This window comes from Hippoglossus stenolepis, chromosome 13 (genome assembly GCF_022539355.2).
Source record: "Hippoglossus stenolepis isolate QCI-W04-F060 chromosome 13, HSTE1.2, whole genome shotgun sequence".
Classification (NCBI taxonomy): Eukaryota; Metazoa; Chordata; class Actinopteri; order Pleuronectiformes; family Pleuronectidae; genus Hippoglossus; species Hippoglossus stenolepis.
The window spans coordinates 7,557,304-7,584,230 of NC_061495.1; the positions used below are offsets into that span (position 1 = coordinate 7,557,304).

At 39.9% G+C, this 26,927-nt stretch overlaps 5 protein-coding genes across 7 annotated transcripts; 1 reads left to right on the forward strand and 4 right to left on the reverse strand.

Moving 5' to 3' along the window:
- Positions 1-440: 440 nt before the first annotated feature.
- Positions 441-11,557, reverse strand: gtf2e1 (general transcription factor IIE, polypeptide 1, alpha). 2 transcript variants are annotated; one of them, XM_035174268.2, is made up of 6 exons: positions 11,371-11,557; positions 9,958-10,250; positions 9,146-9,303; positions 3,545-3,740; positions 3,025-3,257; positions 441-1,899 (listed from the first exon to the last, which is right to left on the reverse strand). In XM_035174268.2, exons 2-6 carry the CDS (start codon positions 10,245-10,247, stop codon positions 1,445-1,447), a joined length of 1,332 nt encoding a protein of 443 aa, XP_035030159.1. In that variant the 5' UTR covers positions 10,248-10,250; positions 11,371-11,557; the 3' UTR covers positions 441-1,444. The 2 variants fall into 2 exon arrangements, with proteins under 2 accessions (XP_035030159.1, XP_035030160.1); XM_035174269.2 differs by having other exon boundaries at positions 9,958-10,253.
- A 108-nt stretch (positions 11,558-11,665) lies between these two features.
- rabl3 (RAB, member of RAS oncogene family-like 3) lies at positions 11,666-19,272 on the forward strand. 2 transcript variants are annotated; one of them, XM_035174271.1, is made up of 8 exons: positions 11,666-11,773; positions 12,255-12,346; positions 12,531-12,660; positions 12,754-12,868; positions 12,976-13,129; positions 18,389-18,460; positions 18,848-18,886; positions 18,993-19,272. In XM_035174271.1, the coding sequence occupies exons 1-8, from the start codon at positions 11,728-11,730 to the stop codon at positions 19,047-19,049; spliced, it is 705 nt and encodes a 234-aa protein (XP_035030162.1). In that variant the 5' UTR covers positions 11,666-11,727; the 3' UTR covers positions 19,050-19,272. The 2 variants fall into 2 exon arrangements, with proteins under 2 accessions (XP_035030162.1, XP_035030161.1); XM_035174270.2 differs by lacking the exons at positions 18,389-18,460; positions 18,848-18,886; positions 18,993-19,272 and adding exons at positions 13,466-13,537; positions 13,924-13,962; positions 14,050-14,885.
- On the reverse strand, positions 13,959-16,560 carry LOC118119869 (granzyme B(G,H)-like). The gene is made up of 5 exons (XM_035174272.2): positions 16,418-16,560; positions 16,076-16,223; positions 15,508-15,643; positions 14,928-15,188; positions 13,959-14,811 (listed from the first exon to the last, which is right to left on the reverse strand). The coding sequence occupies exons 1-5, from the start codon at positions 16,467-16,469 to the stop codon at positions 14,659-14,661; spliced, it is 750 nt and encodes a 249-aa protein (XP_035030163.2). The 5' UTR covers positions 16,470-16,560; the 3' UTR covers positions 13,959-14,658.
- Positions 18,883-21,504, reverse strand: LOC118119870 (granzyme B). Its single transcript, XM_035174274.2, has 5 exons — positions 21,348-21,504; positions 21,028-21,175; positions 20,464-20,599; positions 19,884-20,144; positions 18,883-19,767 (listed from the first exon to the last, which is right to left on the reverse strand). Exons 1-5 carry the CDS (start codon positions 21,397-21,399, stop codon positions 19,615-19,617), a joined length of 750 nt encoding a protein of 249 aa, XP_035030165.2. The 5' UTR covers positions 21,400-21,504; the 3' UTR covers positions 18,883-19,614.
- Positions 21,505-22,748: 1,244 nt separating this feature from the next.
- Positions 22,749-26,927, reverse strand: LOC118119891 (UDP-glucuronosyltransferase). Its single transcript, XM_035174314.2, has 5 exons — positions 25,956-26,927; positions 24,695-24,826; positions 24,352-24,439; positions 23,974-24,193; positions 22,749-23,619 (listed from the first exon to the last, which is right to left on the reverse strand). Exons 1-5 carry the CDS (start codon positions 26,823-26,825, stop codon positions 23,337-23,339), a joined length of 1,593 nt encoding a protein of 530 aa, XP_035030205.1. The 5' UTR covers positions 26,826-26,927; the 3' UTR covers positions 22,749-23,336.

The window sequence follows — 26,927 nt, forward strand, 5'->3', positions numbered from 1 at the left end:
TCAGAAGACGACATCAGTTTCATTTAGAGAGTGAACTTTGGTGAGCATCATAGACGGTTCAAATTTATAATGAATTATTTAATTTAATCAATATCAAATTTGAATCCATCTGACATCCACCTGTGGTAGAGGTAATTTATGTCTTTGAATTTTAAACAGAAGGAATCAATTGTGCATGATATCTGTACGTCCTAAAAAAAAAAAAAAAAAAAAGTTTACTCAACTTCACATTTAAAGTATTAAACATGTATTTTATAATGTCGAGAATTTTCTTCATTGTGAAGCATTCATTTCATTTGAAAAGTAATTCTGAAACACAAGCAAAAGGAGAAGCAGAAATGAATTTGTTGCCATTGTACTGAAACGTAACTAGTGTAATATAGTGAGAAATGAGTTGCATGTTATAATACTGTGTAGAGAATAACACACGTCATGGAAGGTTAAGAGAAAACTGAATGAAAATGGTTTATTTTTTACAAAGTGAGTACAAGCAAAAACTGGATTCATAATTGTTTAACACATCTTGTGTCACTGTAAACTCATATATTTTACTTAGCACATTTACCTTCAGCCATCACCAGCTGCTGAACGGTCTCATGTAGAGGATGAAGTCTTATCCAGACACATAAGCACAGAAATTAATTCCAAAACTCATATTTCATACCAACATAATGGATGAGTCAGTCTCATCTTCTATCTGAGAAGACAAATGTCTTGCAAACTTCTCAATATCTGTACAAAATGTTTTTATTATTATAATCTGACTTCAGCTCCTCCTTTAGTTAACACCTTTATTACACTGACATGTGTATGTCTGTACTGCAGTGATTTTTGTGTAACTACAGATTGCTAAAAAATAACAACTGTTTGACCGTATGTATGAAATCTTACGCACATCTTTTATTCGCTCTACTTTTCAACAATGCCTGAGACAATCGTTTATATACAGTTTTACCTTTTTGTCAACATTCATGTAACACTGACAGTGGAGTGGAAGCAGCATGTTGCTTTGCACTCATATTTCAGCCAATCTCAAAGCTCAACGCACATGAGAAATTGACTTTAAGTGTGAAATCTAGGCTTTTGTTTCCTTATCCTTCGTCATGAGAAAGAAAACTGAAAAAAGGAAGCTGAAACATAGTAAGTGAAGGTAATCTGTTAAACTTGAGAGCTTCAGTAAAAAAAATTAAAAAAAACGACCAACAAAACTGCTTGAAGAGCAGCTGCCCTGCTCTTTTTTGGTTTGGTGATTTTCAAAAAATACTTTGGACAGAATACTACAAGTGAGGCAACACTGTCAAAACATGTCCTTTTGACAGTCAATACTGGTTGAGCAGCATCTTAGCTATTCTTGATGAGTTGTGTCCACAAACCTTTCCTCTGATAAAAACTCTGACAGTGTGCAACAGCCAAAGTTTATATTCTAATGAGTGAATGCGTGTATTCAAAAGTACATGTCCTGGAAGAGGTTTTGTCCCTTTTCAATGTAGGCCTCTTTTTCCTGCGCAGACATCTGCTCCACTAGCTCTGGCCTCTGGCTCACCTCTCGGTACGAGAACTGCCGACCTCCCACCATCACCACCGGCTCATCCCCCACCTCCTCAAACTCATCGTCATCGTCGTCCTCCTCCATAACGGCCCGGTGCTGAGCAGCTGCTGCAGGGGGAGGACCTGCGGGGAGGTTGTCGTCTGATTCACTGGTGTCGCTGTCCGAGTCGCTGCCATTAGCTTTGGTGGACTTGACTCCCTTAGCAGCAGTGCTCGCTCCGCCTTTTTCGGCTCCCGCCGCACCCCTCTTCTCGTGGATGAGCAAAGCGCGCATCACCTCCTCATTTTCATCTGCCTGACCAATTCCATGAGCAGCTGCTCCATCGATGGCTTCCGGTGCAATGTCTCCACCTGAGGAAACAACAATTATTAGAAATATATATTTACTTCGGAAATCTTTCATAAAATTTCCACTGGAACTTGAGTTAAAGCTGCTTTTAAACATTCTGAACAATTTTTTGATTTATGCCAGGAACTAGACATCACAGTCTCTCTATAGTCGGTCCCCTCAACCATCATCGTTTAGCCAGTGTCTGTACTCAGCCAAACTCTGATTCAGCAGTTCTTACAGCTAAGAGGGCGATATATCTCTCGAGCTGATTGTGTTATGTCAGATTCAAGAGTCACCTTCTCCCATTAATTAAATCAATATCAATAATTTAAGCTTATCAGCCTAATAGGGTCTTTGGATCAAGCAGCTCGAGAAAAAATAGTTGTGAGTTGTTATTTCAGTGTGAGGGAAGAGTTTAATCAATATTTCAGTAAATATACTGAACTGCATCAGCAGATACACAACGTTGAAGGACTCGGATTAGGACCAGTGCCAAAAAGCCTTAATCGGAACATCACTAATTATTGCAGATAAATAAAAGCTTTATTTAGAAACCACGTCCCCCTCAGATGTCACGTCTGTTTAAAGGGTCTGACGGGGGAACAAGGTCATTACAGACAGATGCACAGAGGCACACCTCAGAGACAGGACATTTGAGAGGCATAATTCATGCCATTTCCACCATAATGAATTTTATTAATGAGCAATCCTTGCCCAGCCATGCACTAATCAAATGTCATTATTTCAATTAAGCAATAATGGTTCAACCGGATTTTGGCCCGGCCTGAGATCTGCGTGCCCTTGGGTGGAGAAACGATGCGAGCACAAGATAGCACGGTCAAAGACAACTCCGGCAGGGAACGATAACCTGGGTTGATCTGTAACAGCCTGTTTCAACTACAAAGACCGCAGAGAGGGACATTAAAGGTCAGAGAAGAGCAGCCAAAGGTGTGGGACTGGGCTTGATGCAGTCCATCCCCACCGGCATGTTTCCATTGCCTAGTCTTTAGGGCATCAGATACTTGTTCATTATATTACCCATTAATCTAATTGGTTAAGGAGCATTGGTTATAAACCCAAATTGATGACAAATTCATAGATTCTTCACAGAAGCATAATGACAGCACATTGCAAAAAAAACTTACGGTTATTGATTACGTCGGGCTCACTGTACGCTCCCTGCACGGTGCTCTGGGTCAACCAGACAGGCCTTTCCTTGGTTACCTTGCCCTCATTGGGCTGTTTCTGTTGGTCTCCCTGCTCCTCCATGTTGATAACCACGTTCTGAGTGTACATGTCGCCGTAGGACGAGCCTTTGGTAGACCAGGCCTCACGGTGTGGGCCAGTCATCCCTGCAGCTGCTGCAGCACGTTCACGGCTGTAGGAAACATTGAGGAAATATCCTTTAAATAACTTCAACAGTTAAATTAAACATCAAAAATTTAGAGAGTATAATTTATTTAAGGTACTGCTGTGGCTTAATAGAATTGAATTCCATTGTGGCACCGTTGCAAAATTGGAGCCATTAGCACTGTGGTAATTGTTGTTGTTAACGGAGACAAACTTCAATCTGTCGTAAGCCAAACTGGTTCAGGACTTGACTCATGTGATGCCCACTGATGGGACTCTATATGTTGTTTTCTGGGAAACTTGTCCAAAACTGACCTCTGTTTGAGCGCAGGGATCTCTCCGGGCTCAGGTTCCAGAAGATCGTGGGACAAGTTGACATCTTCGGTCTCACGTAGCAGCGCATAGATGGGTTCGATCTGCTCGTTGAAGCGTGCCACCTGCGTCCTGGCATCAGGACAGACGGACTCGTCCTCTTCTACTTCTGTCTGGCAGAAAGTGCAGCGAAATGTACCTGTGGGTAAAGAAAGAATCTCGGTTTAAAACAAGTGGGAGGAGATGTTCAGGTGGCCCACCAGACCAAGGCAGATATCAGTCCTGCCCCTATATTTAAATGAAATCACAGGCACAAGCATGGATAACAAACTAAATGCAAAGGAATTTAAAAAAAACTATAGATAAACCATTATCTATACCAATTATCCTTTTGAGGGTAAGGGAGGGCTGGATGGAGCCAATCTCAGATGACACTGGGCAAGACATCCTGCACAGTTCTCAGTGTATCACAAAGCAAACCACCATCCAGGCTCATATTCACACCTACAGGCAATTTACAGCCACCAATTAGTCTAACATCTTTAAACTGTGGGAGGATCCTCAGTATCTGGAAGAAACCCACGCAGACATGGGAAGAAAATGCTAAATCTAAACAGAACGGTCCTGGACGCCCCACGGCACAACCTCTCAATCCCCATCAACCATCAGTGCAGAAGTGATAATGCAGCTGACTGATCGCAATGAAGAGGCACTTTAAGTATGGACATACATTTACAACAAAATCTGTAATTTCTGTGTCTCCTATGTTAAAAACCAAAGGGAGCAGACTGAGTGAGTGGTCTGTATGATCTGCATGGAACAGTATGTTACCTAAGACCAGCCATCACACCCTGGGTGAAAACAATCTAAATGAGTCTCAAGGTGAGTGACTGTGGAGCCTGTGTGCTTAATTAACGCTGCAAGTATGAGCCAGGTCCCTGGACTCTTATTTAAAAAAGGTATTTAAAAGGGTCTGGATCTGATTTGGAGGTAATTACATTTTGAACCCGGGCAAGACTCTCACCCATAATTTACAGACATGTCTATTAAGGCTTTGCATTGCCTTGAAGATTAAAAGCCAACTTTTCAAAAACCTCTTACAGAAATGACTAGTTGGGATTGCGTGTCGAGGTACTGGGAAATTATTGGCCATTCTAAGGGTCGAAATGTGGGCCACTATAAAACAATGTCCAAAATTGCTGTTCTTATTGGGGTTTTGTCTACCTTATGAAAACGTTCAGTGAATAGAATCTAGTGGTGAAGTTGTATGTTGCAGCTGAATACCCCTCACCTCACCCTCCCCTTCCAAACATGAGAGAGAAACGGTGGCAGCCTTCAGTTGTCACAACAACTCAAAAGGTGTTTAGTTTGTCCAGTCTGGGCTACTGTAAAAAACATGGCGGATGACATTTCATATAGTTTAGATGAAAAACATCACTAGGATTATTTTATATTCAATTTCTGCCAGTAGATCCCTTTCACCTAAATCATACACACTGAACCTTTAATGGCACAGTACCATTTTGTAACAATCCTGTGATACCTCAGCTTCATGCTCCATTAATAACTAGAATGGCACTCAGTAGAGCATTTATCTCCACCAAGGCCCAATAATCCCCTCCTCAAGATCCATGAATTAATCCTTGGGAAATCAATGGAAATCTAAAATTTGATGAAAACTTGATTACCTCCTTGGTGGAGGTAATCAAGCTGAGAAACTGCTGATGAAGTTGTAAAGAAAGTAAAATCCAACTCCAACTCGCAATTGACTAGTTACAAAACACTGCTTTGGGCATTGTTGTGGTGTTGGGGCAACAAAGAGTTGGGAATGTCCCAGCATCATCACAGAGCAGGCCACGTCACAGAAGGAATAGTATAAGAAAGTAACGTTTTATGCACAGCTAAAGTAAAAAACAGTATTTTCTACTAAGAGGTAGTTGGACCAACATGTCAGGTGAAGTGAGTAAACAAGTGTCCATCTTCCAACATTCACACAGTACATTGTGAACATTTAGAGCTGCAGGGTGTCCAGCTCTCCTTTAGAGGGTCAGAATGAGCTGGGAGAGCAGTAATGTCACGTCCCATCCCTGTGAGGTCAGGCTGAGTGTTGCTGGCCCTGCAGAAGCAACTGGTCTATCCGTCTCCCACTGTGTGAGCTGCAGGTATTCTTTTTGTCAGCCTGTCAGGGTGCAGGGTTACTGCCTTCACAGCAAGATCTGATACCGGTTGAGATATGTCGAAACCAGAGACAAGTCCAGAGGAATTGGCAGGAGGGTTAAACGTGTCAGCAGGAAGAGGCTTAAAAACAGCACCAGTAAGCTGGGAATGTGGTTTCTTTGGCTCAAATGTATTATTCCATGTAGAATTATTGTGCATTTTCTTTCCTTGCAGGAGTTAACTGGTGCATTGAGGCAGTTTTTATGACTCATCCCTTAGGTAGATATGTCCATATTCTTAGATCTTTATGTATCCATCTATAAAACCAGTAAGCATGTAATCAGATTATCCAAAATCGCATTATGTTCTTCTACTTTACGTTATATCTGGGTTTGTAGGCAAAGTGAAGCTTTTCTATTGGGCTTCAAACTTCGTTTAATTGTATTTTTCTTTCTTGCTTTCACTAAGAACTGTTTAAAAAACAAAACATTACATTGACGAAAATACGAAATCATCCAGGCTTTACCAGACTGTCTGTAGTATATCATGGTTAGAAATTGATTTCAGTCCTTAATAAACGATTTATGTGAACATATATTTCATAAATCAACCATGCATTAATTCAAATGTGCGAGATATAGTGTGACAATGTGATATATACACTGTTTATATTAAATTAAGGGAACAATTTAATCATACATCAGATCTTGATGAACAGATTATTCAAGTCGAAAATCTTTACTGATGTACATTGTATAATTTGCTCCCTTCATTTTTGTGAGCAGTATATATATATATATATATATATATATATACACACACATACATACATACACACACATATACATATACAACGTCCTATATTATATAATATCATCCATCATGCCAATAAGGCTTACTTGAATTTGAAGCTTACTTAAAACATTTATGTGGCACAACCTATCTGAATATCCTAGCAACAGCACTGGGCGATCAGGTGGTGTAAGCATGGTGCGTCATTCTGAGGGACTAAAGAATGAATGCAGTTTATGAATGAATAGAGTTTATGTTCTTCTATAGAGTTATCATTTCATTCTAATGCACATTTTCATGCATTTTACTGAGCAGGATCTTCTGGGTAGTAGAGTAGTATCAGTAGATATTTCTTATGGTATAATGCTTTGTTTTATACAGCAGATTTTAACATACTACATTACTACAGCAGCCTTAAAGGGGAAAATTTGTATAAACAGAACATTTGGTATTTTAATTAAAGAGGGATGCTATTAGATTTATATACTTGTCACACTTTAATAAATGCTTTCAGCACTGCCTGAGTGTGGGCTGCAGATGGCAATCTTTTTTTCTCAGGCCATGAAAACTAATCTTTAAATGACCTTTTCCATGACAACATGAATACCACATGCATCTGCCTGCTAGAGTTGTGAGCAATTCAACAGAGGCCTTGCAGGTTTCAGTGGGACTACTATTCAATTGCACTGCTGACTGAGATCTGCTGGTCATGCCTTGTTTTGTTCAGTCAAATAACTAATGATCTCAAGATGCAAGTTATTTAGCTTAATCTTCCCTTTAACATTTATAACCTTTTCTACATTACCCCATCCAATAACGTTGCTTCTTTTACTCACCTTTCAAACATGTGCCCTGACACAACATAATGGATAACTCGACTGATAAGTGAGGTATTTGATGCCCATTTAGAAACAATGTTCGGGACAGATGTCAGCCCATATTAAGACTAGGTGAGAATCAGAGTGTGGCAAAGACAGAGAGAAAAGAAAAAGTGTATAATACAGAGATGGGGAGTCGTGAAAGCAACAAAGGGTGAGTCAGTGCTGTAGGTGAAGATGATGGACAACAGCAGATAAACTAATATGGGCCTGATATTACTCAGCCCTCTGTGAATACAGTCAGTCAAACTGTCAGCATCGCTGCATGTCTCACTCAGGCCGATCTACTGCCAACATATTGTCACGAGTTATTATTTTTAACCAAGGCACAAAAGGAACCCTCCAGCTTGGTTAAGATACTTTTTGGCAAAGTGAAAGAGGGACTGAAGCCTCAGGGCTGTTTGTCCATTTCTGCTGTGACGAGGAAGCCCAATTTATCCAGTGGAAAGTAAAAAAGTATCTCCATTACTGTGGCGTGAAAGAACATTTTCAGGAAAACCACCTCTTGTGAACTGCAGCATGCAATGACAAACAATTTAATTTTCAAGTCCCAGAGGTTAACCAAAGTGGTCAAATTTCAACAAATTTGATTCAAGATGACGTATTTAAATTGTACACATTATTCAGGAGGTGTAATGTGGCTAGATGTGATGATCCTACATTGTGTCATTTGTATCATGTCTGGAACAGAGTGAGTTCCACTAACATCAAATTCAGTTACTATTCACAAGGTGTTGGTTTGTTGACTCGTTCTCAAAATGAATTCCTTACGGTTATTTGTGAGTGAAACTCTGAAAGAAATATTGTTTGCCCTGCTGGAATTCATTTTCTCTCAAAATAAGCAGAGTAAACAGAGTTGAGGTAAACATACACAATGTTTAGTTAAAGTGAAATACACTGTCGCTACTTTCTGTTACTTTGTGTGGTATCTATAAACAGTATTTAAGTATTATTCAAGAACTTTATTAAGTATTTTGATTATTTACAATGTACTATTGTTTTAATTCATGTTTTTAAATCATGGTAATAATTGGTAGCCAGTAACCCCCACAGTTTACACAAGTCATGCCATGAAGATGGTAACAAACATAGGGGAAACAACCCGTCATGACTGCTGGACATAAACAGAATAAATACAAACTAAACAATTCAAGTTGTTTGTAGACATCCTTTTGCATTTCTCCTTTTGTTGATGCAGAGGTAAAAGAAAATGCAGGTAATAGACAGTGACATTTTAAATAAAGGGCTGGAGGCATTTAAGTGCTGCAGGGACTTGATGAATTTATGTTAGTACATAATTTCACTGTAGATAAATTGAGCTGTGACTGCCATCTAGAGGCACACTGCCTCATACAACATAAAGAACAGACTACAATTTACATTTTCACATCGTCAAAGAATCTCTGCCATGGCAGAAATATGCTTAAGATTTCCTCTTGTGCCCAAAGACAAGAGCCCTATTTTAGAAGAGATACATCGGTTTCTATACATCTATTGCAGATCTGAATTGCTGCACCTTACTTACTTATCCATGAATGAACACTTTTAATGTCCTTTTAAATAACTAGTTTAGAAAGCCACTAGTGATTAAAGACAATTTAAGGGCAATCTCTTCAACAGAAAATGTTTTTATGGCAAGAGTGGAAGACAGGTGCTTTGGAATACACCATTAGGAACATCATAATACCATCCCAGAAACAAAACTGTCAAGTAATTTTGCATATTGAAACATGAAGAAGAACAAGAACAACATCACTGATGTGCTACAGAACTGTACCTGTCATAGGGTCAAACAGCTGGTTGGCTTCTAGGTCAGTGAAGGTGGAGAAGCAGCAAGGGCACCGAAAGGATGCACGGTTGGTGGAGTCCCGCTCATCTGTCTCAATGCGCCGTCGCATGTGATCCAATTTATACTTGACCACATTGACCAGTACCCTATAAAATCAGATCGACAAATTTTGTTGACTGCAACCTATTGACATTAAAGGATTTAGTTACTTTAATGTGTTTGACAATAGAATGTAAAACATTACAATGATGAACTCCATAGCCATTTTCAGATATCAACTCCAGAAAAGGTCCAGACCCATTTTTCCATATATTTTCCAGAGTTTGCCTTTCATTGCAATAGGAGATTGGGTAAGACGAGTGCAAAACAACAGGAAAATGTCCAGAACATTCGGTCCAAAGGTGGCATCAGGAGGAGCATGCAGGGGACAGGACAAGACACTGTGTAAATCAAGTGTTTTTGTTTACAACACAAACTTAAGACTTAAAAGTAATTTCTCTCTTTCAGTGCTTAAATTGCTTTTGCATTACTTGGCAGTTGAGCAAACCTATTATTAGCCTTATAGGGAAGATTCAATGGCACCAGTTGTACCACAGCCATCTGAAAGTGTTGTGGTATTAGGTCATGAAAACATTGCTGATATAATGTGCGGATAGATAATGCAAGGTTTGGAAGGTGGATACCGAGTCACCCACCTCCTGATGCATCGCCTTCAGCCACAATAAAACTCCACCTGTCAGCAGGAGGTGTTTAAGACACTGTTCATTACCTGCAATAAAGAAAGTTGTAAAAATAACCACCTGTAGTTGATGAAGTAGTAGTTGTGTCGCGTTGTCTTGCCATCAGATGCCGTCTCCACTCGCATGCGGCACTTGACAACTTTGTCTGCCTTCAAGGTGTTGAGTACGGAGCGCAGCTGTTTACGGTCAAACTTGAGAAGCTCCAGCATATCCTCCTCGCGTACACATGGATTGCGGATAAGCACATCCAGGGCCAAGGCATGCTCCACTTCGTAGAAACCCCTCACAACCTGCTTGGCCAACCGCTTGAGTGCAGCGGGAACCTCCGTCAATAGATCTGGTTCAATCATCTTCTGCTGGGGAAAGAAATGAAACCTCTGAAAAAAGGATGGACTGCAACTGTCTTGTATGAAGATATGAGCCAGCAGGCAGGAACTTTAGGCACGAGTACTCAACACTTAATATATTAATAGGCAAGTAACATTAATCACTTAAGCTGTTTTCAGACATGTCCTGTGGAGGGACTCTGGAGAATTGCACAACACAGCAGGGGATTCTCAGCTCAGACGCATTCACAACAGCAACAAATTCGCCACAGGATTCAGGTGAGGGGGGTAGCAGGCAGACACAGGATGTAATATATTATTCCACTGCGAAGATCACATGACTTTGTTTACAGCACATCGACACCGGCTTCAGCTCTCATAACCACAAACTCTCTTCACATCTTTGTCTGTGTCTTTCACGTGCATGGCCCTGCTTTTTCATCCTGAGATATGGGTTTTCTTTTTGCTATTGTTCATTTGTTCATGATTGTTCATCTGTCGCATGTCAGAAACGTCATCAACCCGGCCACTCGCTAATAATAATAATAATAATAATAATAATAATAATAATAATAATCCTCTCTAATCCCACGAGGACACGTCACAGTATATCATGAATAAACACATGAGCAATCAAAGTAAAATCAATTGTTACAAATCAAATAAGGAAACACAAACACCTTCTTTACCACATGTTACACGAGAATAGTTCAAAGTAAAACCAGGGTTGACGTTGTGAGGCACAGAAATCCACCGGTACATCATTAGTGTGACAAAGTACTAATTACAAAAACTTCTGTTAAAGTGTAAGATAACTTTTAAACCTGTCCAGTTGCTTTAAGCTCAGGTATAACGACGCTAATGCTACCAGAGAACACTGACAGCTAAGCTAAGCTCACTGTAAACTGTGCTAACTTAACCCTAGCTTACCGTTAGCTAAATGACACAAAGACACATAACAGTGAGCCACTACTATTGATGCTGGAACCATAGTCGGCTAATGACGTTGTGACCTAACAATACCTTTTATTTTGACATTATCTTGTACTTCCAGCTTGCTAATGCTACCCAACGATAGCTTAAGTTGCAGCCAACATGGAGTGATGTTGGCAGAAGACCGTGAACAAACGAACTCGCAGCTTCTTACCCGACTCTCTTGGTGTTCCAGCAGGAAGTGAGCATACAGCTACACCTTCTCTGAGATGTTTCAGACCACACGCTGACTCCGTTTCACACGAACTACGCTGGAACACAGGCAAACATCCCAGTCTGTTAGCTTCTGAAGCTAGCTAGCATGCTTCATGGCGTCACAGGAAGAACCCGGAAGATAAACCCGAAAACCCCAAAAGAAAAAAAAGGTTCAGTTGAATTCCTATTGGCCGAGGAGGAAAGTCAACATTTATTAGCCAATAGACGTGGTGGGTCATTTTTTTGCAACCAATCAGATTCGAGGTTGAAGGCGGGCTTTCCACTGTTTTCTTCCGGGACGCCGCTGTGGCTAAAGATGGCTTCTCTGGACAGAGTGAAGGTTTTAGTTTTGGGAGATTCCGGTGAGTTAAGTGACATTTTGACAGTTCAGAATATTATACAAACGTGTTCGCTTATTTGAGTAAAACATTAACTTGGGTTTGAGATAAGTTGGACGTGATTCTCACTCCTCTAAGCCTAAATGTATCAACCCGAACTCTTGTCAACAGTCTGTTCCAGTGGCTCTGTAAAGCTACTCTAAGCTACATTAGCTACATTAGCTTGTAATAAGGCTGTTTGCTATAAGACAGAGAAACTCTAATAGTTTAAAGTTCATACAAACACATTTGCTCGTATATGTTGCCAGTATAGTATATTAAATATAAATATATTTACTGAAACTACGATTATGTTAAACTAACGTATTCAGTCACTAGAGGCTTGTTATCACTGTCTTCATTTTCACTAAATGTGTGAGTGCTTGTGTTAAAGAGTCATTACCTGAGTATATTATAATCCATCCAATAATATCAGTCATCTAACCATATTGCATGTGTTCTGTAGGTGTGGGCAAATCCTCCTTGGTCCATCTTCTGTGTCAGAATCAGGTGTTGGGAAATCCATCATGGACTGTTGGTTGCTCGGTGGATGTTCGGGTACGCAGGCTTTTTAGTTGGACCCATACTTGATCTCAAAAGTAGTGGTATAGTATAAGTATAGACATGCATTACACTGACTTGATAGTATATATATATATATATTTATGGTAAATAAAGTGCAGTTCCGTGCTTTGCCACAGATTAATGTAATTTAAAGTTTGACATTTTCCTTCAACGACAGGTTCAAGACTATAAAGAGGGAACCCCGGAGGAGAAAACCTACTATATTGAGCTGTGGGATGTCGGAGGATCTATCGGCAGTGCCAGCAGCATCAAAAGCACCAGAGCCGTCTTCTACAATTCAATTAATGGTAAAGTTAATTTTCATTAGATACGAATGTCTTAAGTATCTAAAATAATCGGAACGATTAATCTATGTTCTCTCATTTTCTGGATTATTCTAGGAATTATACTGGTGCATGATTTGACAAATAAGAAATCCTCTCAGAACCTTTACCGCTGGTCACTAGAAGCTTTGAATAAGGATTCGTCTCCAACAGGAGTCATTGTCTCAAACGGGTAAGCAGACGTGTGTTTTAGGGTGTTTATCAAAAATTAAGAAACCAATAAGTAACTGTAAATGTTTTCACTGGGGGACATCCCTCTTTTTTCTTCTTTCCTTGCAGTAGTGACTATGATAGAGAGCAGTTTGCTGAGAACCCAGTGCCTTTGCTGCTGATTGGCACCAAGTTTGACCAGATCGCAGACAACAAACGCAATGAAGTTCTCACCCGAACAGCCTTTCTCTCCGAAGACTTCAATGCTGAGGAGATTAATCTGGTAGGTTAACCTTCATTCACACAAGCTCTGACCCAAAGGCCCTGTCTAATATTAAATCTGTTACTTAGCTGGCTTCACCTTTGTGTTAAAATAACAGCGCTTAGGCATTTGAACATAGGTCACAAATGTTCCACAAGAACATTGTTAAAACATAACTAATACTCGGTCACCAAAAAATGCTTCTCTATGTATTATTTGAAAATTTGAGGGATTTTGGTGACACCTAGTGGAAGTTTCAGCAGACAGCAGTGCATTTCAAATTCCCATCAGAAATGTCTATGCCATCATTACAATCTGAACTAAGCCTGTTGCTGATGTGTAATGTTGTTTTCCCAGGACTGCACTAACCCCAGATACCTGGCTGCAGGCACATCGAATGCAGTGAAGCTGAGCAGGTTCTTTGACAAGGTGAGAGTTCTTTAATGTGACACACAGCTGTATAGAAACTTCCTTTACAATATACACGGTATGTAAAGTTAAATATTGTTTATACTGTGCATGTGCTGTGTATAATAATGTGATGATGATGCTTTGCTCTAATGATGGTGTTATATTGAGGGTAGACCAATACTTTTAGTTGGTGAAGTGAATGTCGAAGTGAATATTACTGTTCAAAATATTCCTAAATATCAACTATGACTGCATCATCTTGGTCTAGTTTAAAGGTTTACCAAAGTTAAATAATAATAACTTTTCAAAACATGTATTTTGTAACCTGGTTCTGACATTTAATTGATCTGAACAAGTTTTTTTGTCAAGTTTAACTCAAAAACTCTTCACCTCTCCCTTAACAGGTTATAGAAAAGAGATATTTCACAAGAGATCCAAGTCAGGTGAGTTTTCAGACTTTATTGATTACATCTCAGTAATTTTAAGGTGAGCTGTTTCTTCTAAACATTTCGCTTCCTCTCTCTCTGCAGATGACGGGTTTCACTGACAGAAAACGCTTCAACTTCAAAAGTTTGCACTATGACTGACAAGCAATGAGCGCTGCAGCAGTGGCCTGGGGGGTTTATTCAGAGTGCGTGTGTGGGCTTCTCCACCACAACCACCACACTAACTGAAATACTTTCGATATCTGCCCTCGTCTGCTACACCGCCATTTCTCCTTCACGCCATTCAGTCTTACACACACTTTCACCCAGAAATGACTCAGACCTATGCTAATGAAAATAGAGTTTTTAAATGAGTTAAAGAAAAAAATATGTACATAGTTGACAAAACTTGCACAAGGATTTTTCAAAAAGGAAGTTGCAGGAATGCAAAGACGAGCTCGAGCAATGAATGAAAGGACACAGGCACATTCTATAACTGTACAGCAAGATGTTAGGTTGAATATATTCCCAAAATTCTTCTTCTTTTTAATAAAAGCAACTGTGATTTTTTTTTTTCATACCCCTGCAAAACATTCACATATACCAGTTTCAAGCTAAATTAATTTGAATTTTGCTTTATTAAGCTGCGTTAATAATCAAGTGAAGAAAGGGATAACGTCTTGGCCTCTGAATAGTGGCTCATATAACATTCCCCTACCCCTGCATGGTTTGATTGATCCAGGGAAGAAAGAAATGTAGGTTCATGAAGACATGGGGATACTTGGGATTGTCGCAGTCCTCCTTGCGAGTAAAAGCTGTGATACCCTGAGGTTTGCTGTTGCAGATCAGCGGTCCGCCAGAATCCCCCTGCACGGAAAAGGCAACAGAAACACTTGATTGTGGAAAGGTTGCTCTTAATGAATTAAAGAAATAATTTGTGACATTTTGTATCGTTGCATTATTGTTGTATTCTGTTCAATCACCTGGCAAATTCCTCCCTTCTTTTTGTCAAACTTGGTGCATATCATTTGATCATGATTGAAGTTTTCCTTCCAGATATTTTTGCATTCCTTGCCGAATTGAATCTTCTCCGTGGTTTCCCTCAGTACATGTGAGGCAGGCCCCTTGGCTGCTCTTTGGCCCCAGCCAGCAACAACACATGCTACATTGGCGGGGGTTTTCCCGTGTTTCTTAGGTAATCCAATGGGCTTCACATATTTGTTCAGTTTTGCTTTGGTTTTTAACTGTAAGAAAACAGAGCATCATTATTTATTGTGCCTTTAAAGATTATGAAAGCTTCTGTTGGACTAGACATTGTGTGTGTAGCCCTGAGTGGTTTATATCCTCTTCATGCAACACTGAGTTTTTAAGTAAAGTGCGTCACCCCCACATCCTCACCCGCTTCAGTGCAAATGTGTGAAAGTCTTAAACCCAACATGAGACAGGGTGACAAAATGAAACTTGCACCATGATGCTAAAAGCTACAAAATGCTTTTAAAGAGACACTGATTTCGGTTTTAACACTTAAGATCAACTTTGATATGGACTTTTACACAGTTTTACCTTGAGTAGCATAATATCATAAACATGTCCGTTGTACTTTGGATGTGGGAAGTAATCTGCTACTTCGAGATACTGCTGAGTTTTTTCTTTCTTGCTTATGTTGTGTGCGCCGAGCACCACCATCATCGTCTCAGGGCTGTCAAACCGGGGGACAAAATATATTAAGTTATTATGAAGTTATCATGATTACATAGTTAAATAATAATACACTTTATTGATATAGATTTAAGGTGCTTCAACTTAAAAATGAAAAAGGCAAACAATTAAAAAGAAAATGAGAAACCATTAAAGGGACTAAAACACTGAAGGTGAAGTCTACCATTAAAACAAATTAAATTATAAAAGGTATTAACGGTGGAGGACAAATTCCATTTATTATTTAAAACCATAAGTTATGACAGACACGCATGTATGTAATAATATGATTTACACAACATGTATGTTTGTCATTTGAAAAGTAATCACCAGCAACTCCTTTGTAAATTACATAATTAATTATGTACACCTCTGACTTGTACCTGTAACTAAAAGTTATCTGTGATGGAAAATTGGTCCAAAGTACACTCACCATTTGCAGTGAGCTGATGTCAGAACAAAGTCGTCCCGGACGAGGATCCCGCCACATGAGTGGTGTCCATTACACTGGAGCGATGCCATGTAGGGTCTGGAGTGAGGCTTTGAAACTTTACCACCGAAGATGCTGCTCTCAGTCGCCCCTGATATGAAGAAAGTGGGCAAATGAATACACAGATTCCAAAATACTAAATCCCCAGCCATCAAATTATTATCATAATTATTATAGGATGAATAAAAATCTAGACATTAAAAGGTTTGTTAAAATCAGCTATGTATATTATTTGCAAATGATTAAGTTTCTTCCAGCAATAATTTAGAAATTGAATGATCTTACCATTTAGAGAGAACAACTGAAAGAAAAATATGATGCAGAAGATTTGAATCATTGTCCCTGTGCAGAGGTAAAAGCTGAACTGTCAGACGGGGGCTGCACACCCCACCGCCACTACCTTCCAACTCGCACAAAGGAAACTGTGAGTAGGTGTCAAACACACCGCACAAAGATGTTGTTTCCTGCAAGAGTGAGACCCCTTTACCATAACCAGTTGAAACTGTCAAGTTACAACATGATTTTAATTTGGGACGTAGTGTTTAAACTCATGCTTGATCTAATGGAAGAGATTCATGGAAGGAGGTTAATGCTCAAGTGGAAACGTGGTCACATTAACCACAATGAAAAAGATCTCTCCACCTCACACACACAAACATAATGTTCTTACTTCTATGCCGTGTTCTTTCCCAGCCGAAATGAATTTGATCTTTTTTCAAAAACAGACTTAAATGTTTAGAAGTATTTTACTCTGGAGACCGGACACACATCTCCAGCAGACCTGTCCGGTGTCCTTTGTGGATTTCAGGACCCTGGTGCGACACCTGGGGAAGGATTAGTGATTATTTAAGCCATTAATATAAGCTCTTGATAGTTAATGTATTTTTTACTTACAACAAAGAAGTAAGCATTTACTGAAACCAGAATTCTAGTGAGGAGTTGAATGCCTTAAATCACAAGGTCACACACTTCTAGTCTTCGTGTCCGTGTAACCCTTCACACTTAAGTGTCTTTTTATAATCGAGAGTGTTGAAGAAAAATCAACCAGTTCCAGAGTTGGCTGTAGAGGTGTGATTTTATCAGTATTCCAGAATAGGGTGAGTCTGTTGTGCTGAATGGATCTGAAACCGTGAACCGTCCCAGAGTGAAGGACAGGGCGGTGATCAGGCTGTATGCAAATGTAGCCGTGATCAATGGGTACAGACATTGTGCTGTGATTACAAAGGGGAAGGAAGAAGAGGGGATTTACAGTCTCGGAGCCTCAAGGGTCAAATAAACAGGGGGCAGGAAGGGGCTTCCAGGTTTGATCAACTTAAGATAAGGGTAAAGGGCATTGTAAGGTGAGTTTAAGAGTAAAGGGGAAGAGATGAGGCAGAATATTCAGACAGGAGTTGTCAACAATGAAACAGGAGGAGGTTCAACATCAATTAACACAAATATGGGATAATATCTTTCATGAATATATATTGATATTTATGGTATATAAAAACGTTAGTCAGGACGGGACTCCAAAGATTAGAATACCACTAAATGTGTGTTTTTTTCCCTGAGGGTTATTTAACCTAAAAAACAAAAAGGGAAGAAATAGTTTTAGAAGGAAGCTAAAAAGCTCGATACAGAGTTGTATATTATTTCTACTGTCCACTAGATAGAAGCATGTTAGTGTCTAAATCAATACCTGTCAGTGTTTATGATGATGGCTATAAATTGCAATAATAGAGATCCCTGTTACCAGGTACAGAAGCACGATGTCAAAAAAATTCAGCCCATTCAACTTTTATTGTGAAGTGGAAGATGTTGGCGCCTCTTGTTGCTCAGCACTGAGTCGTGTGGAGAAGAACTCAATACAATTCTCATGACTTATAATTTTCTCAATTTTTGCAAAGAAAATTTCCAACATTATCGTCAGCACTTCTTCTAGCAATGTAACTGAAAGGTTAGTGTTTGATACAGAATGCAAGTAACTGTTGTGTCGAGATTTCGGTAAGTTAAGTGATATTTTGACAGTTCAGAATTTTATAAAAACCACACCAAAAAGGCCACAAATGTTCCACAAGAACATTGTTAAAACATAACTAATACTCGGTCACCAAAATATGCTTCTCTGTGTATTATTTGAAAATTTGAGGGATTTTGGTGACACCTAGTGGAAGTCTCAGCAGACAGCAGTGCATTCCAAATTCCCATCAGAAATGTCTATGCCATCATTACAATCTGAACTAAGCCTGTTGCTGATGTGTAATGTTGTTTTCCCAGGACTGCACTAACCCCAGATACCTGGCTGCTGGCACATCGAATGCAGTGAAGCTGAGCAGGTTCTTTGACAAGGTGAGAGTTCTTTAATGTGACACACAGCTGTATAGAAACTTCCTTTACAATATACACGGTATGTAAAGTTAAATATTGTTTATACTGTGCATGTGCTGTGTATAATAATGTGATGATGATGCTTTGCTCTAATGATGGTGTTATATTGAGGGTAGACCAATACTTTTAGTTGGTGAAGTGAATGTCGAAGTGAATATTACTGTTCAAAATATTCCTAAATATCAACTATGACTTCATCATCTTGGTCTAGTTTAAAGGTTTACCAAAGTTAAATAATAATAACTTTTCAAAACACGTATTTTGTAACCTGGTTCTGACATTTAATTGATCTGAACAAGTTTTTTTTGTCAAGTTTAACTCAAAAACTCTTCACCTCTCCCTAAACAGGTTATAGAAAAGAGATATTTCACAAGAGATCCAAGTCAGGTGAGTTTTCAGACTTTATTTATTTTAGAAACTGACTTAATGAGGACTGAGATGTAATTTTAAGGTGAGCTGTTTCTTCTAAACATTTTGTTTCCTCTCTCTGCAGATGACGGGTTTCACTGACAGAAAACGCTTCAACTTCAAAAGTTTGCACTATGACTGACAAGCAATGAGCGCTGCAGCAGTGGCCTGGGGGGTTTATTCAGAGTGCGTGTGTGGGCTTCTCCACCACAACCACCACACTAACTGAAATACTTTCGATATCTGCCCTCGTCTGCTACACCGCCATTTCTCCTTCACGCCATTCAGTCTTACACACACTTTCACCCAGAAATGACTCAGACCTATGCTAATGAAAATAGAGTTTTTAAATGAGTTAAAGAAAAGAATATGTACATAGTTGACAAAACCTGCACAAGGATTTTTCAAAAAGGAAGTTGCAGGAATGCAAAGACGAGCTCGAGCAATGAATGAAAGGACACAGGCACATTCTATAACTGTACAGCAAGATGTTAGGTTGAATATATTCCAAAAATTCTTCTTCTCTTTAATACAAGCAGCTGTGATTTTATTTAATTTTTTTCATACCTCTGCAAAACATTCACATATACCAGTTTCCTTTTTCAAGCTAAATTAATTTGAATTTTGCTTTATTAAGCTGCGTTAATAATCAAGTGAAGAAAGGGATAACGTCTTGGCCTCTGAATAGTGGCTCATATAACATTCCCCTACCCCTGCATGGTTTTCTTGATCCAGGGAAGAAAGAAATGTAGGTTCATGAAGACATGGGGATACTTGGGATTGTCGCAGTCCTTCTCGACAGTAAAAGCTGTGATACCCTGAGGTTTGCTGTTGCAGATCAGCGGTCCGCCAGAATCCCCCTGCACGGAAAAGGCAACAGAAACACTTGATTGTGGAAAGGTTGCTCTTAATGAATTAAAGAAATAATTTGTGACATTTTGTATCGTTGCATTATTGTTGTATTCTGTTCAATTACCTGGCAAATTCCTCCCTTCTTTTTGTCAAACTTGGTGCATATCATGTGATTATTATTGAAGTATTTCTGCCAGATATATTCGCATTCCATGCCGAATTGAATCTTCTCCGTGGTTTCCCTCAGTACATGTGAGGCAGGCCCCTCGGCTGCTCTTTGGCCCCAGCCAGCAACGACACATGCTACATTGGCGGGGGTTTTCCCGTGTTTCTTAGGTAATCCAATGGGCTTCACATATTTGTTCAGTTTTGCTTTGGTTTTTAACTGTAAGAAAACAGAGCATCATTATTTATTGTGCCTTTAAAGATTATGAAAGCTTCTGTTGGACTAGACATTGTGTGTGTAGCCCTGAGTGGTTTATATCCTCTTCATGCAACACTGAGTTTTTAAGTAAAGTGCGTCACCCCCACATCCTCACCCGCTTCAGTGCAAATGTGTGAAAGTCTTAAACCCAACATGAGACAGGGTGACAAAATGAAACTTGCACCATGATGCTAAAAGCTACAAAATGCTTTTAAAGAGACACTGATTTCGGTTTTAACACTTAAGATCAACTTTGATAGGGACTTTTACACAGTTTTACCTTGAGTAGCATAATATCATAAACATGTCCGTTGTACTTTGGATGTGGGAAGTAATCTGCTACTTCGAGATGCTGCTGAGTTTTTTCTTTCTTGCTTATGTTGTGTGCGCCGAGCACCACCACCATCGTCTCAGGGCTGTCAAACCGGGGGACAAAATATTATATTAAGTTATTATGAAGTTATCATGATTACATAGTTAAATAATAATACACTTTATTTATATAGATTTCAGGTGCTTCAAGTTAAAAATGAAAAAGGCAAACAATTAAAAAGAAAATGAGAAACCATTAAAGGGACTAAAACACTGAAGGTGAAGTCTACCATTGAAACAAATTAAATTATAAAAGGTATTAACGGTGGAGGACAAATTCCATTTATTATTTAAAACCATAAGTTATGACAGACACACGCATGTATGTAATAATATGATTTACACAACATGTATGTTTGTCATTTGTAAAGTAATCACCAGCAACTCCTTTGTAAATTACATAATTAATTATGTACACCTCTGACTAACTAAAAGTTATCTGTGATGGAAAATTGGTCCAAAGTACACTCACCGTTTGCAGTGAGCTGATGTCAGAACGAAGTCGTCCCGGACGAGGATCCCGCCACATGAGTGGTGTCCATTAAACTGGAGCGATGCCATGTAGGGTCTGGAATGAGGCTTTGAAACTTTACCACCGAAGATGCTGCTCTCAGTCGCCCCTGATATGAAGAAAGTGGGCAAATGAATACACAGATTCCAAAATACTAAATCCCCAGCCATCAAATTATTATCATAATTATTATAGGATGAATAAAAATCTAGACATTAAAAGGTTTGTTAAAATCAGCTATGATCCCTGAAAACAATAATTTAGAAATTGAATGATCTTACCATTTAGAGAGAACAACTGAAAGAAAAATATGATGCAGAAGATTTGAATCATTGTCCCTGTGCAGAGGTAAAAGCTGAACTGTCAGACGGGGGCTGCACACCCCACCGCCACTACCTTCCAACTCGCACAAAGGAAACTGTGAGTAGGTGTCAAAAACACCGCACAAAGATGTTGTTTCCTGCAAGAGTGAGACCCCTTTACCATAACCAGTTGAAACTGTCAAGTTACTACATGATTTTAATTTGGGATGCAGTGTTTAAACTCATGCTTGATGATTCTTTATCTATTTGAATCTAATGGAAGAGATTCATGGAAGGAGGTTAATGCTCAAGTGGAAACGTGGTCACATTAACCACAATGAAAAAGATCTCTCCACCTCACACACACAAACATAATGTTCTTACTTCTGTGCCGTGTTCTTTCCCAGCCGTAATAATGAATTTGACCTTTTTTCAAAAGACAGACTTCAATGTTTAGATGTATTTTACTCTGGAGACCGGACACACATCTCCAGCAGACCTGTCCGGTGTCCTTTGTGGATTTCAGGACCCTGGTGCAACACCTGGGGAAGGATTAGTGATTATTTAAGACATTAATATAAGCTCTTGATAGTTAATGTATTTTTTACTTACAACAAAGAAGTAAGCACTCTCAAAGCATTATAATCGAGAGTGTTGAAGATTATAAAAAAGAACAGAGTTGGCTGTAGAGGTGTGATTTTATCAGTATTCCAGAATAGGGTGAGTCTGTTGTGCTGAATGGATCTGAGACCGTGAACCGTCCCAGAGTGAAGGACAGGGCGGTGATCAGGCTGTATGCAAATGTAGCCGTGATCAATGGGTACAGACATTGTGCTGTGATTACAAAGGGGAAGGAAGAAGAGGGGATTTACAGTCTCAGAGCCTCAAGGGTCAAATAAACAGAGGGGCAGGAAGGGGCTTCCAGGTTTGATCAACTTAAGATAAGGGTAAAGGGCATTGTAAGGTGAGTTTAAGAGTAAAGGGGAAGAGATGAGGCAGAATATTCAGACAGGGAGTTTTCAACAATGAAACAGGAGGAGGTTCAACATCAATTAACACAAATATGGTATAATATCTTTCATGAATATATATTAATATGTATGGTTTTAAAAACGTCAGGACGGGACTCCGAAGATTAGAATACCACAAAATGTGTGTTTTCTTCCTTGAGAGTTATTTAACCTAAAAAACAAAAAGGGAAGAAATAGTTTTAGAAGGAAGCTAAAAAGCTCGATACAGAGTTGTATATTATTTCTACTGTCCACTAGATAGAAGCATGTTAGTGTCTAAATCAATACCTGTCAGTGTTTATGATGATGGCTGTACATTGCAATTATAGAGATCCCTGTTACCAGGTACAGAAGCACGATGTCAAAAAAATTCAGCCCATTCAACTTTTATTGTGAAGTGGAACATGTTTGCTCCTCTTATTGCTCAGCACTGAGTCGTGTGGAGAATAACTCAATACAATTCTCATGACTTATAATTTTCTCAATTTGGCACTTATTCTAGCGATGCAACTGAAAGGTTAGTGTTTGTTACAGAATGCAAGTAACTGTCGTGTGTGTGCACCCTGATGGAGGTTATTTGTTCCTCACACACAGTCAGACAGAACAGTGTACAGCACACTGGCGGAGCTGGTATTCACAGTACAGGGAATATGATGCTTGGTGCTCAAAAAGAACCAGTAGACCAATGCAGAGGAGATGGACGTCTGGTTTGACACAGTGGGTTGCAGGTGGTATGAATTTGGGTTTTAAATACTTTGCCTTCCTGTCGATAAATGTCAAGTAAAACAGGAGAGGTCTGTACAGCAGACCTCAACGTGTAGTCCCAGCACTTTGGTTGAGACTTTACAAACACACACATAAGAAAAACACTCATGCTGTTCATCAGTGTGAAACCTCACAGGCGCGATTTAACGTCTATCATTCACTTCATCACAGATTCTTTTTTAAACCAAATAAACTACTCTGATTTTGTCTTTGCAGTCCCTCTTCTGAAACACCTGCGGGTGCAGAACAAACAGCATTTCAGTGTCACCCACAGAACAGTCAGGAGGATGAGGAGAATAAAGCCAATGACGTCCAGGCTGTGGAGCTGAATCCAGTTCAGGTCGTGTGCAGCTACTCTCAGGTGCGCTGCTCCTTTGTGTCTAATGACGAACTCGGTCCAGAAGACAGCCAGGTCCAGAGGCGCAACGGGACGGTCCTGGTGTATCTGAGACAGCTCCGCTATCTTCTCTTTGTAACTGGGGAGGAGTGGAAGTAAAAAGTCAAAAGTATGATCTCCACTTTGTGATTATCATTCATCAATTTATTTACTGTACTAAGTAGTGATGTAAAAGATTCATGTCTGGCTGAAGATACAAGGGGACACAATTGTTTTTTTATATACACACAAAAGTTTCCAGTGCACACCAGAAAGTGTTGTGTGTGCACCAAGGAGCTTTGTGTGTGCACCAACATTTTTTTTGTGTTTGCACCAGAAAGCTTTGTGTGCACTAGAAATCTTTCTGTGTGCATCAGAACATTTTGTGTGTGCACCAAGAAGCATATTTTCACCTGAGTGGTTGTTCTCCCTAATTAACATGTTGTGGTCTTACCTTTTATTTTGGAGGATTTTATTTACTGCAGCCAATAGTTTGTCACTGGTCAGGTCAAATATATTGAGTGTCTCTGCGACACCGCGCGTCACCATGCGAAGGCCGTTGTCTCCCTGCTCTGCAAACAGCGGAAACATCAACATGGGCACAGCGTTACAGATCCCCTCGTAGACACTGTGGCTCCCTCCATGCGTGATGAAGAGTTTAGCCTTGGGATGAGCTGAGGAGCAGAGGAAAAGTCACATTTTAAGTTAAAGGTCAATGCCATATGTCATAATATACAATAATGTAAATGTCTTTTTAAAATTAAACTCCAAAAATGTATCAAAAGATTTTCAAAAAGGAAAAAAAATACATTCTGGATAAAACTAAACACACCAAGGAGATCTCTCTGAGGTAGCCACTTCATCAGTCTGACGTTTTTGGGCACACCCTCAGGAGGGACTCCGGCGTATCGCCACACAACCTGCAACATAAATAATATCTCTTAATGTGCCCGAAACTTTGAAATGGAGCGTGAGGCAAGGCAGGGGACAAAGTCTTACGGTTCAACCAGATTAGAGCCTCGTTTTAGAAAATCTCAAGTTGGCCAATGTGTAAATGTTTGTTCTAGGTGCTTGGAAAACTTTACACACAAAGAGGGTTATCGTTGAGGTAAAGCTGATAAAGGAGAGCTGTTGAATCTAAGAAGCGTGATTTCATCTATGAGCTTTATTGTTACCCTTTGAGGAATCTGCCGAAAAGCGTCTAAGAAGTGTTGAGCCTTGTCCTCGGGCATGTCGGGCACCATTGAGCCCAGAGTGAAAACAATAAATCCATCGTCTCCTGAGCCTTCGACAAACTCCTCCAAGTCCTGCAGGGAGGTGGAAGAAGACACAAAAAGTCACTCAAAAGATGTCAGAAATACCAAGTTAGTCGTATGTTCTTAATAACAGGTAATCTAGTGGCCAGAGACCAATGCACAAGCTTGATGTTTAAGGTTGTTATTCTTTCTGTATCATCTTCTGTCATTCATTATTCTTAAATATACACAGGGGAATTCATTTAACGCAGCTCTCTTTTTATTTTATTACTTCTTTCTTAACTTTTTTATGTAACATGGATAATGTGTCTTAATCTGTCTCATTATATGTATTATATTTGTAGTACTATATGTGACCTGCACCCTGATTTGTAGTAGTACAGCACTTCACTCCCATGTAAGCTGTCACGTGTACTATGGAAGTGACAAATAAAGCTGAATCTGATCAATGTGGTTTCAGCATAGATCCACTCAATGGAGTAATCTTAGAATCGTATTTGTGCCTATTCCAGCAAATCTTTTTCTTTCATAAGGAGTACTTGGTAGATGTCAAAACAAAAGGGCCCCTCCCTCTTCTTCTTTTCTTAGATAAGATTGACCCTAGTCCAGCAGCAGTGTGTCCTGGATCAGATATCACACACTGAATCTCCCGTCATAACGCCATCACGTTATCAAACAGTTACCTATTTACACATCAAGCAGATCTGTGGCAACATAAGGACTCACGAGGAGTCGTGTTTGTGGCTGTGAGGTGAATCACTCTCCTTTTAGCTCTGATTTTGGTCTCAACCCACTCCAGTGAAACACATATTTAGTATCTCCACTATATTCATTAATTTGTGGCTAACTTTGTCAGTGAGGGATTTGTTTGCCTGTTGCCTGTTTGTTGTTACCTGTTGCTGCTGGACACATTGGATAAGGAGATCAGAATTAGCAGGACATGCAACTGAAAACACTTAAAGGGGCTAAAACAAGTTTGAACGCTGCACAAAGTCGTCACTAGGAGTAATTTGAGCAGTTGTTTAAACAAATCCTTCAATTGGTGGAGCTTTTCCGGATTTCTTTGTAGATGTAAGCTTTAGTCAGACTAAAGAAAAAGCACGTATATGTGATTCTCCAAAAGTGAAACCAGATGTGCTGCATGCTTGTTTACTCTGGCAGACATTCTTTACACACTCACCGCTGGCAGGGGAGCTTTCTTCTTCTTCTCTGCACAGTTGATGCCTCCAATTAAGACCATGTTCGGCAAGAGAGGTCTGGGCCAATCCAAAGTAAATTCATTTCTGAGGAGCCAGAGAGCCCCATGACTGAGAAGAGTCTTGTAGTCCATGTTGTTTCCCAAGTACTTGCTGACCATCTCATCATAGTGGCCAAAGAGTAAGCTGCACGAGTAGGACTCCACAACAGACATGGCCATGTTTTTGACTCTCTGCGGGAACGTCATGATGTTTGTATTACCAGAGTGGAACACAGGAACGTATGAAGGAGGAGTGGGGCACTTGTTCGCCTTCATATCCAGCTCACACGGAAGACCACGCAGGAAGTTAACAACTGGAATGGAAAAGATATGTCCCACAATGGCGCCGCACGGTATGAAGGGGTCTGTAAGCACGATATCGAAGCCCATGCCCTTCATTCGACTCATTAGAGGCTGGTTGTGTAGCAAACTCTCACAACCTCTCAAATGAAGCGAGGTAAAGTTGACAAAACGCTTTATATTGACAAAATAATCTCTCCAATCTGGTGGATTGAGGAACAGACTGTCCTTCAGCTGCTGGAGGGTTGCATCCATTTCGTCTTTGGTGAATGACACTTGGTACATCTCAGTCTTGTAGTCCTCTGATTCGTGCATCAACATGCTGCTTTCGGGGACCAGCACCAGGACGTCATGGCCCCTGTGGATGAGCCCCTTCACCAGTATCTTCAAGCTGAGCCAGTGGCTCCCATCTGCAGGCATCACCAGCACCTTCCCCCCCTGAACAGGCCCCAGACTGAGGAAGCACAGCCAGGCCACTAGCCCCAGCATTGGAAACCACACCCTGCCGCTCATTGCCTCTTCTCTGTCCTGCAAGCTGCCTTGTTGTAAGAGCAACTAGTGCCTGTTGGTAACAGTGGCTTTATATGTGTGTGTGTGTGTGTGTGTGTGTGTGTG